At 39.6% G+C, this 12,184-nt stretch overlaps 1 protein-coding gene and 1 long non-coding RNA gene across 4 annotated transcripts in view; one reads left to right on the top strand and one right to left on the bottom strand.

The window, feature by feature from the left end:
* LOC135271812 (uncharacterized) overlaps window positions 1–2,747 on the top strand; it is a 235,845-nt gene extending 233,098 nt beyond the window's left edge. For both annotated transcript variants that reach the window (XR_010339945.1, XR_010339946.1), the window contains exons 3-4: window positions 1,292–1,468; window positions 2,582–2,747. This is a non-coding gene — a long non-coding RNA (uncharacterized LOC135271812). The remainder of the gene's footprint in view (window positions 1–1,291; window positions 1,469–2,581) is intronic.
* Window positions 1–12,184, bottom strand: part of PDZRN4 (PDZ domain containing ring finger 4) — a 400,259-nt gene that overhangs the window by 14,879 nt on the left and 373,196 nt on the right. For both annotated transcript variants that reach the window (XM_012465629.2, XM_012465630.2), the window contains 2 exons: window positions 10,815–10,913; window positions 8,128–8,190 (listed from right to left, as the gene is read on the bottom strand). In XM_012465629.2, the coding sequence (XP_012321052.2) occupies window positions 8,128–8,190; window positions 10,815–10,913 (162 nt within the window). The remainder of the gene's footprint in view (window positions 1–8,127; window positions 8,191–10,814; window positions 10,914–12,184) is intronic.

Here is a 12,184-nt window from a genome sequence, read left to right on the forward strand (position 1 = left end):
ACAAATAGAATTCATCAAATTAGGAAATAGAAACTATGATTCTACAATGGGAAATAATGACTGGGAAGGATGTGTTGTGGTTTGTCGTAAATACATCTGAAGAAGCATGTGTGTACTGACTCCAAGGCCTTTTTTCTCAAATGAAGATGAATTGGCAGTGGTGGATACCTCCCCTGCCCTCTATTAAGTGCAGTTTTAAAATAATGACTTTACAGTATTTACTCTATTTGCACTTTGAGGGCTTATGTCTGTTTCATAGCAGTTCTTAGTAACATATTTGCAATGCATCTATTTGTCTGTCAAACGTGGACCTGTTTATTCATCTCCTCTCCATTAGAGGCACATCTGATCCTAAGAGAATGGAATTGGGTGATCTCACACAGCTTATCTTCATCTTTTCTATTTGAAATATACTTCTCACTTCTTTTTTTCCTGGTTTCCACTCGACTACATATATACTTCCTCATTCTTCATCTAAATTTCACTTATCATTACTCTAAATACTCATTCATGTTAGTCTAATGCTGCTATTATGTTTGCTATCTTAAAATGCATATAATAGTAGTGCCTTTCTCAGAGGGTCTTTATGAGGATTACATGAGTCGATATATGTAAAAATCTTAAATAGTGCCTGGTACATAGAAAGTCTTCAATGTTGGCACATATTACTGTTGATGCTGTTGTTACTGTTGTCATTACTATCATCATTTGTATTTTAATGCTTAGTAAAGAAAAGACTGTTCATGCTAGATAAAGCAAATAGAGTGAAATTTATGGAAAGTAATTAAATGCATAGTGGTAAACATGGTTTTATTTTACAAGATATCTACCACCTATGTATTTCTAACTCTTAGAGGACCATCAGGAAACAATGTGGTTGTTTGCCTTTTAGTTTCATTATAGTTGGTATTCATCTCTCTCCCCTGAGAACTCGTTATGACCAGAGCTATGGTCTCTGGTCCTGGCAATAATTAGTTCTTATTTGGGGTAACAGATCATTTCTTGCCAAAACACTTCAGGATAATACTTGGGATAAAATACCACAGAAATGTGGCATTAAAATGTAATTTATTGTATCTTTTCAAAAATAAGTGCCACACTTTAGCCAACTGGTTGGTAGATGCTATTGTACTCAGGACATAAGTTTTATACCCAAACTGTTACTGGGGCAAGAAATGTAGCCATGGGTTTCAGCAAAGATACCTCTCAAGGAATGAAAAGATTTGAGAAACAGAATCAGATAGAGCTTTCAACCTTCAGTTGCTCTTGCTCCTGAAATAATGGCTTATAGTTACAGGATTGTTTGTGGGAATGCAGCCTGCTGTGCTGGGAGAATACCAGGCAGACATGAAAGTGGAGGACCCAGTAATAAGGGAAGGAGACAGATGAGTAGTCACGTTACATGGCTTAATGGAACGCTTCCACTTTAAGAAAACAGAGGGAAAGAGAACCAAGAGAAAGACAGCAGGTAAGTTTTGTTAACATAACGGTCTCACTTTCTGTACATGGCCATATGTAAATGTTAGTTTCAAAATGGATATTGCCTTGGCTAAGAAGTGATCTGTGGTACTTACATGGATAGATCAGTCAAAATCTCACTTTAGGCCCAATCTCCTATATGTGTGTGTAAGTGTGTTTTGTGTGTGTGTGTGTAAAGCCGTAAAAGCTTAGAAATGAGATGTGATATAGCTTTTCTCTTTAACATACTAATATCTACTTTTTTTTCTATTGTACCAGACATAGGTGGGCAACTCAAATTCTTGACATCCAACCATCAATGGAATTTCTTAGGAAAACCCAAGAATCTTAGGCAATAAGAAAAGATTTATTTCAAATGTGTTTATATTTTAGTATGGTGACAAAGGAGGTGATCAAAGTATAGAGACATAGATGTGGAAAGAACAGAAATAGAGGGAAAATATCCAAAGGGAATAAAATAAAAGAATAAGAGAACCAGGGTATTAGTTTATTCTCATGCTGCTATGAAGAAATACCTGAGACTGGGTAATTTATAAAGAAAAGAGGATTAATTAGCTTACAGTTCTGCATGTCTGGGGAAGCCTCAGGAAGCTTACAATCATGGAGGAAGGCACCTCTTCACAGGGTGGCAGGAGAGAGAGAATGAATGCTGAACAAAGGAGGAAGAGCCCCTTATAAAACCATCAGATCTTGTGAGAACTCACTCACTAACAGCATGGGAGTAACCACCCCCCGGTTCAATTACCCACCACTGGGTCCCCCACCACGACACATAGGGATTATGGGAACTACAATTCAGGATGAGATTTGGGTGGGTATATAGCCAAATCATATCAACCAGTTTATGTGTAGAACAGAGAAAAGAAGAGAAAGCTCATTAGAAGTCCTGTTGTTTCACTCTTTGAGTTCTTGCAAAGTGTTGTCAGGAAGTCATCCTTAGGAATGGGATTCAGTTTTTGGCCAACATGAGATTAGGCTGCTTGCATGGAATATTACAGGTTTACCATCCCAAGGAGAAAAGGGGAATACAGCACTCTCTTCTTGGAAACTCCTTGGAAAGCTGGTCACATATGTGATCTTTCACTCTTGTTACCTGACTCAGAAATGCCATAGTCAGCACTGCAATTTTGTGAGAGATGAATTCCTGGAGATATATTTGATATAAGTTCCTGGCAATGACACAGCAGCTAGAACTGTGAAGGAATGAAAAGGAAGAACTTTCCTTGCAGAGAAAAAGCACAGGAGCACCACGACGATTCTCAGAAGGTTGGTTCATGGTTTCTCTTCTACACAATCCCTACTCTCTAACAATCCCCTTTGCATGAGAGCACATGTGTGTTTGTATGTGTCTGCGTGTGTACATGTGTGTGTAAGTGAGATGTGATTGGGTGCAGAGAGCACATGTGTGTTTGTATGTGTCTGCGTGTGTACATGTGTGTGTAAGTGAGATGTGACTGGGCGCAGCACATGTGTGTGTGTCTGCGTGTGTACATGTGTGAGATGTGATTGGGCGCAGAGAGCACATGTGTGTTTGTATGTGTCTGTGTGCACATGTGTGTGTGAGATGTGATTGGGCACAGCACATGTGTGTATGTGTCTGCGTGCATACATGTGTGTGTGAGATGTGATTGGGCGCAGCACGTGTGTGTATGTGTCTGCGTGTGTACATGTGTGTGTAAGTGAGATGTGATTGGGCGCAGCACATGTGTTTGTATGTGTCTGCGTGTGTACATGTGTGCGTGAGATGTGATTGGGCGCAGCACGTGTGTATGTCTGCGTGTGTACATGTGTGTGTGAGATGTGATTGGGCACAGCACATGTGTGTTTGTATGTGTCTGCGTGTGTACATGTGTGCGTGAGATGTGATTGGGTGCAGCACGTGTGTATGTGTCTGCATGTGTACGTGTGTGTGAGATGTGATTGGGCGCAGCACGTGTGTGTATGTGTCTGCGTGTGTAAATGTGTGTGTGAGATGTGATTGGGCGCAGCACGTGTGTATGTGTCTGTGTGTGTACATGTCTGTAAGTGAGACGTGATTGGGTGCAGCGTGTGTATGTGTCTGCGTGTGTACATGTGTGTTTAAGTGAGACGTGATTGGGTGCAGAGAGCACGTGTATGTGTCTGCATGTGTACATGTGTGTGTGAGATGTGATTGGGCACAGCACATGTGTGTGTCTGGGTGTACATGTGTGTGTAAGTGAGATGTGATTGGGCGCAGAGAGCACATGTGTGTATGTGTCTGTGCGTACATGTGTGTGTGAGATGTGATTGGGTGCAGCACATGTATGTGTCTGCGTGTGTACATGTGTGTGTGAGATGTGATTGGTGCAGCACATGTGTGTGTGCGTGTGTACGTGTGTGTGAGATGTGATTGGGTGCAGCACGTTTGTATGTGTCTGTGTGTGTACATCTGTGTGTGAGATGTGATTGGGCACAGCACGTGTGTGTATGTCTGCGTGTGTACATGTGTGCGTGAGACGTGATTGGGCGCAGCACGTGTGTGTGTATGTGTCTGCGTGTGTACATGTGTGTGTGAGATGATTGGGTGCAGCACGTGTGTATGTGTATGTGTCTGCATGTGTACATGTGTGTAAGTGAGACGTGATTGGGCGCAGCACATGTGTATGTGTCTGCGTGTGTACGTGTGTGTGAGATGTGATTGGGCGCAGCACGTGTGTTTGTATGTGTCTGTGTGTGTACATGTGTGTGAGATGTGATTGGGCGCAGCACGTGTGTATGTGTCTGCGTGTGTACATGTGTGTGTAAGTGAGATGTGATTGGGCGCAGCACGTGTGTGTGTATGTGTCTGCGTGTGTATATGTGTGTGAGATGTGATTGGTCACAGAGAGCACATGTGTTTGTGTCTGCGTGTGTACATGTGTGTGTAAGTGAGATGTGATTGGGCGCAGCACGTGTGTATGTCTGCGTGTGTACATGTGTGTGTGAGATGTGATTGGGCACAGCATGTGTGTGTCTGCATGTGTACATGTGTGTGTGAGATGATTGGGTGCAGCACGTGTGTATGTGTCTGTGTGTGTACATGTGTGTGTGAGATGTGATTGGGTGCAGCACGTGTGTGTATGTGTCTGTGTGTGTACATGTGTGTGTAAGTAAGGTGATTGGTCAGAGAGCACATGTGTGTTTGTATGTGTCTGCGTGTGTACGTGTGTGTGAGATGTGATTGGGCGCAGAGAGCACATGTGTGTTTGTATGTGTCTGCGTGTGTATATGTGAGATGTGATTGGGTGCAGCACATGTGTGTATGTGTCTGCGTGTGTACGTGTGTGTGAGACGTGATTGGGCACAGTCAGAGAGCATGTGTGTGTCTGCGTGTGTACTTGTGTGTGTAAGTGAGATGTGATTGGGCGCAGCACGTGTGTGTGTATGTCTGCATGTGTAAATGTGTGTGAGAGATGTGATTGGGCGCAGCACATGTGTTTGTATGTGTCTGTGTGTGTACGTGTGTAAGTGAGATGTGATTGGGCGCAGAGAGCACGTGTGTTTGTATGTGTCTGCGTGTGTACATGTGTGTGTGAGATGTGATTGGATGCAGCACGTGTGTGTATGTGTCTGCATGTGTACATGTGTGTGAGATGTGATTGGGCGCAGCACGTGTGTGTGTGTCTGCGTGTGTACATGTGTGTGAGATGTGATTGGGTGCAGCACATGTGTGTATGTGTCTGCGTGTGTATATGTGTGTGAGATGTGATTGGGCGCAGAAAGCACATGTGTGTTTGTATGTGTGTGCGTACATGTGTGAGATGTGATTGGGCGCAGCACATGTGTGTATGTGTCTGCATGTGTACATGTGTGTGTGAGATGTGATTGGGCGCAGCACATGTGTGTGTGTATGCGTGTGTACATGTGTGTGTAAGTGAGATGTGATTGGGCGCAGTCACCTACAGGTCCATGGTGTGCTACATTAAGAAAAGTTTGGCTACACAATAAGGGCAGGGACGTTGCCATACTTTACTTAAGTAAGTTAAATGAACAGAAAATTAAAATCACAATTGCCCTGAAGAGATTCATTAAAATAAAAGCCATCTAAGAAACTTTAAGGATAAGAAGTAAATCCTCTGTTTTTCCTACTCTCATCTCTCTGGGAAAGGAGTCATTAATTGCTCATTACAGGGCATCCCATAATCTCTTCATCAACCATAAGGGAGCCATTTGTCTCTGAGTACAATTTTGTCAGAGTTTTACTTAGTATAATTTCATAATCACCCTTAAGACTCTTTGTTTCCTATGTGTGCAGACAGAATTGAGTTCTAGATTTTTTACTGCGACATGTGTTGTGACATATTTGTCACAGAATATAAAGTAATCAGGCAGAAAACAGCACTTTATCATCCTGCTATTGTTTCCTTAGTGAACCTAGACCATTAAGGAATCCTTTATTATATAGCAGGTATTTTCTCTAAAAACTTACCTGCCCACAATATCACTAAGGATTTGGAAGTGCCGTAACATATGGAAACACATGCACTTTATTTCTATCCAACTATACCCACAGAACAAATGAATGAAACTTTAATAACTGTATTTGTGTATCTAGCCTACGGAAGAGTGGTTAGCTGGGAACTAGGAAGGGAGCCAGGTACAGTAGGTGGTATGGGATGTGGAGTAGATGGCAAGAGGAAGAACTGCCAGCTGGCAACAGCAAAGGAGGAGTAAGAAAAATGACACAATATAGACCAAATGCATCTGCAAATGTATCCAAATAAGGTCATTTCATGTTGGGGCACACATTTTCCAGATTTTCCAGTCACTGAGCATTTGACTCTATTACAGCATTGTGCAATGAATGCTGGGTATAATGTGACTCTGAGCATCAGAAGATTACATTATTTTCAGTATATTTAATTGGAGATGTTAACAAAGTGAACAATACATTTAAAATTATTTCAAAATTTAAAAAATAGTGAAACATTTTTGAAGCTTTCGTTATCTGGATGATACATGAAAAGGGTCCCTCTAATTTCTTAATGAAGCTATGTAAGTAAAGCCTTTCAACAGTTGTTATTGATCTATCCTATCATTCTTTCCACTGAATACCCTGGTTTCATTCATTGATTTATTCATGTGCATGTGTGAAAGATGAAAAAAATGTGGTGATCAACAACACTATGTCTTGGCTTCCTGGTCCACTTTTCCTTCCCCTGTGTATGACAGACATAGTTCATTTTGTTTGCTATAGAACATTATTTAGGGAGCTCACTGAAGGAGAAATTATATACTTGAGGTTTTCTGAAAACTAGTGAGACCCCAAACGATAATTAATTCACACTTTGTATTCTTTCCTAATTGGAGTCTTAACAGAAGGTCCATGGTAAAAAAAGGAGCTCTGCACTTTCTAGCTAGAGGAAGAACAGGTGGTTAGGAGGTGGTGTGATTCCATGAGTGTTGTCCTGAACAAGGGAGACAACTGCAGAAGGCTGGGCAGGACGTGTGCCCAGGCAGCGCAGGCACGGTGTTACCATGACAGTGTCATGCTATACTGTGATCATCTGTGTATGCTGCTGTCTTCCTAAACAGAGACAGCAGGCTCCAAATGCTGGGACAACATCTTGTCTATTTTTGAAGACCTAGTTTTCAGATTCCAAAAGTGGGAATCCAAAGAAATGCTCTCCAGGGGTCTGTATCCAACAAGGAGAAATAGGAGCTCTGGAACTGTGGCAGTGATGTTTTAACAACTTATCACTCCCTGGATTTATCATTCAAGTCCTCCTCTCTGTTTCACAGTTGTGATCAGCAGTGAAACTCCACCCAAAGGACCTCTGTTTTTATCTTGGGGTTGAACTGTTGGTCACAAGAGCAGGGGAGCTTGAGTGTCTTCTCCCTGTAGCCATTCTTTCTTTCTTTTTTTTTTTTTGTAAGATAGTGTCTCACTTTGTCATCTAGGCTGGAGTGCAGTGGCACCATCTTGGCTCACTGCAACCTCTGTCTCTCCAGCTCAAGTGATTCTCCTGCCTCAGTCTCCTGACTAGATGGGATTACAGGTGCCTGACACCATGCCTGGCTAATTTTTGTATTTTTAGTAGAGACAGAGTTTTGCCACATTGGCCAGGCTGATCTCGAAATCCTGACTTCGTGATCCGCCCTCCTCAGCCTCCCAAAGTGCTGGGATTACAGGCATGAGCTACCGTTTAGACTTTTATATAGCAAAGGAACATTTAGATCCATGTTCACCTAATTTATTCTGGAAAAGGCAGCAATAATTGCTGCTGCTAGTAGTCATAGTCATTAATATTTGTTAAGTACTTATGCATTGTGTTAAGCATATTGCACGCATAATCTCATTTCACCTTCACAACAACAATAATAGGTTATTATTACCATTTTTTAAAAATGAGGAAATGAAGCTTAGGATGAGAGGAGGTCAGGTGAGGTGCCAAGCAAATGGTGAAGCTGGAAGAGAAGTCATATTTGACTCCAGAGATTCTATCTGAACCATTAATTATTAGATAATCACTCTTAATAAATCATACCATCCTTAATAAGTTTTAAATGATAGCTTTTTTTGGATTTTGTAGTTGTTAATATCCAAAAGCAAAGACAGATTATTTTCTCAACAGTTTACAAGAAACAAAATAAAATAATAACTGTTGGACAGACTGGGAAACTAAAGGAAATATCCACACCACCTACTTGCAAAATACGATCCCCTTCTCGAATCCGGCCATCTTTGGCAGCAATGCTATTTGGATCTACCTGTAATAAAGAGGACATACATCTTCAGCCAGATATGAAACATTCCCTTAAGAACTTAAAAATATGGTTTTAAAATATATATTTTCAAAAAGCTGTTTTCAAATTCTCTGTTGATTTACGACAGTGTATGTCATATTTCTCTCCATCAAAACTCACTGATTCTAAAAATATAAATGAGCCATTTTAGAATGAACAAGAACAAAATTGTGAGGACTAGAGCAGAACTTAATCTGAATATCATTTTTTCCACCCTTCCTCTTCCTGTCCTCTATTTCTTCCTTCCTTTTCTCCCTCATTCTTTTTTTCACATTCATTCACTCATTTCTGTATCCCAACTGTCACACAGGATCTTCAGTTGACATGAGATGTTAATACTAGGACTCTCTGGATCCAGGAAATTTACTTTCTATGAGATGATTTTAAATCCTGCCTTACTTGTCTTATCAAAGCTGACAGCTATACTATAAGTCCATACTTATTAAAGAGAATTATGTCTCATGAGCACATTAATTTATAAAGAAATTTACAACCTGTATTTCTCAAGAAACACATACACACACAAATCCGATCCATGCATTTAATTACTCAATACCACTTTACATGTGGGGTAAAGTATATTAACTATAAACTATCTTAGAATGTATAGATATTTAAGACTCTATGAGGAGCTTATCGGCATTTTAAGGCCAAACTTGAGTGATGACCTACAGTTCACTGGGGGCAATTTCATCTATCAGATTTCATGTGATGGCTTCAAATTTTATTTAGACTTGGTGCAGAAAAGCTTTTTTTTTTTTTAAGCAAAGTATTTCAAGTGTAGCATGAGGTTGATCCATCCTATCCACATGCGAGATATGACTGACTTTCTTATTAGGGGTGCCACCTAATAATTGAGTCTTAAATCATCCATCAAGAATAATAGACACTATAATTACACGTAAGAGGTAAAAGGAAAACATTCCTTCCAAGTACGTATGTTCGGATCCCGTGCCGTCTTTCCCTTCCCTGAAAAGTGCAGTTCCAATTCTGACATATTTAAATAGTAAACAGAGACTTACCAGAAGGAAGTGAGGGATGAATCATGAACTGTATCCCATTTAAAAGCCATTCACAATCTAAAACCCTGTCTTTAGAACTGTAATCAAACTAATATTAAACTTCTCCCTCCCTACCTCTGTACATATTACAAAAGATAATTCTGCAGATGATTCCTTATACTTCCTCACCCTAATCAGAGGAATTATCCTCATTGCATATTTAAAAGAAGTACATAAGTGGAATATTGTCTGGAGTTCTTCCAGCGCAGAAGCCAGTCAGTAAATTTTTTGGTAAAGGGATAAAGAGTAGTATTTTACACTTGCAGAGTTGTGTTGTTTTCTAAATGCATTAATTACATTATCTCTTCCACATTCTAAGCAACTCTATAAAAATAATAAGTATTGATGTACTCAAGTTTCTAGCTGAGAAAGCTGAAGCTCAGTATACTAGGTAATGTTTTCATGATTATGGCCAAGAAAACTTGGAACAGCATAGAACAGCAATTAGTATCTAGTTTGTCTAACTCCAGCATTCATATGTAAATATATATATGTACATATGTTTTGCACATATAAGTAATTTTTTTATCATATGCATATTTAATTTTAATTTTTTTATATTTAGAGACAGGGTCTCATTCAGTCACTCAGGCTGCAGTGCAGTGGCACAATAATAGCTCACTGTAACCTCAAACTACTGTGCTCAAACAATCCTACTGCCAAAGCCTCCTGAGTAGTTAGGACAACAGGCATATGCCACCATGACTGACTAATTTTTTTTTTTTTAATGGAGACAGGGTCGCACTGTGTTGCCTGGGTTGGCCTCAAACTCCTGGCCTTAAGCAATCCACCTGTGTCGGCCTCCCAAAGTGCAGGGTTTATAGGCATAAGCCACTGTGCATAGCCTTAATTTTTTAAAACATACCTTCCTACTTCACATAAAATAATGCCTTTGTGAGTTTTTAAAAATCACCTATTGCAATAAAATTTGCTTCACAGTCTTCAAAAGGAATTAACACTAACAGTATCTCACATTTTAGAATCTCACTTGTGTATTGCTTCTTGGCCTCTGGCTAAGGTCAAGGGTAGAATCTCACTCATGGGGTTGAATAAAACAAACTAATAGATGCACTCATTGGGTATTCAAATTTCTCAATGACATCAGCAGAGGAAAAGATGTGATTATTGTGAATAGTAATTCAAAACAATTAGCCAGTGCTACTGTCAATAGAACTCATAAAAGACACAGAAGAATGGAAGGACAGATGTCTGAGGATCAAAAACTTTGCTGGACTTGCTGCATTCTTATGGGAATTTATTCAGATTTGGACAATGTGACCACTTTTGCACTTTTCCTTGCTGGGATTCTGGGGTGAAAGTATTCACATTAAACAAGCTGATAATAATTACATTACTTGGGCAGCATAATTTACTTTGCTAATTGAAAGTGACAAGTTTTGGAACACGGCCAATTCTTCACATTTAAGCCTCTGAAGGAAGGGTTTTCTCCTTGTGAGCCGTTTCACCCCATTTCTCCTAGTCTCCCTCCTCAAATTTCTCCTCCGCTACCCCCATGGCATTTCTTACCTCGCTGACATAAATGCCGGTGTCTTCTTCATCATCCGTTCGGTAACAGACTGTCAGGCCCAGCTTCTCTTGACTGCTAACACGACACAACTCGACCTCCTGAGAGAACAACACACACAGATGACATTTATGTCAGAAAGAAAACATCCAGCAGAATGGAGAACTCATCGATATTCTTTTGGTCACTCTGGCAAGTATTAACAATTATTGCCGAACATTGGAAATTAACTTTTGTTACCAGTATTATTCAAATGTTCTTTCAGCATGGATTTCTATATAGTTAAGCCAATGTTTTATATTTTTATTGTAAAGTTGGAGATACACAATTGTTTCAATCAAGTTGTCAATGTAAAACTCCTTAAAAATTATACAATAATGTATAAATCAAATACATGTATACATTAATACGCTGGAATCAATAAAATATTTGAGAATGTCAAAGTTGGTGGAAAAATGTTGATAAAAACATGAAGAGTTACTATTACATGCTTTTATTTGTATTATTAGAAAACAAAATAAGTTCAAATTAAAAAAAGGCTATTCTGAGCTGTTTCCATCAATTCTGCTCTTGAGTTCTACACAGTATGATAATAAGCAAGGGTTTTTTGTAGGTCAGGCCAAGGTTTCCTATTATTTTATAGACACTCTCACTCTTGGAAAGAAATGGGTTCATCCAGGCTGAAGGGAGAGACATCAAAAGCCATTTGGGGCAGAGGCAATGATTCAAAGTGAAGCAGTAAATGAACAAGAAAATGCATTTACTGAAACACAGGGCTAAGGGCCTGAAATGTCAGTCCTCAGGTAATGTATATTGAATCTACTTCCTGATTTATGTTCAGTAAAATAATGATAAATTTCAGTGTATTTCATTTTTATATAATGAAACAGACTTGTACTACTTTCAGAAGCAGATGACTTCAGGATAAATTACATATTTCCAAGGATTAAAACACAAATTAGCACACTAATTACAGAGAATTTATTCCTATTGGATGGAGAATATAAGACCCATTAGTAAATAATCAGATGAAGAACAATGTCTATTTAAATTAGAAGTGAAGTCTGGATCAATTTCTAGCACTCAGGCTCTGTGGGAGTGCTGAATTTGTCTGTCTTGCTTAATGCTGTTTCTCTAGTGCCTAGAATGGGATAGTTTCAGTGTGGGCACTCAGTAACAGCTAGCTGGAGGGTGACTAATCTGATTTCAGAAATCTTTCCTAGTGCACACAGATTTTTGTAAAACCATAAGTAGGCAGTCTTTCCTCTTTGGAAATAGATGAGTTTGTGTGTGTGTGTGTGTGTGTGTGTGTGTAAAGATTATGAAAGTTGAGAAGAATAGAGTGCTAAGGTCTAAATGTTTGTGTTCTCTA

This window comes from Aotus nancymaae, unplaced genomic scaffold (assembly GCF_030222135.1).
Source record: "Aotus nancymaae isolate 86718 unplaced genomic scaffold, 86718_ANA_hifiasm-v0.15.2.pri h1tg000092l, whole genome shotgun sequence".
NCBI lineage: Eukaryota > Metazoa > Chordata > Mammalia > Primates > Aotidae > Aotus > Aotus nancymaae.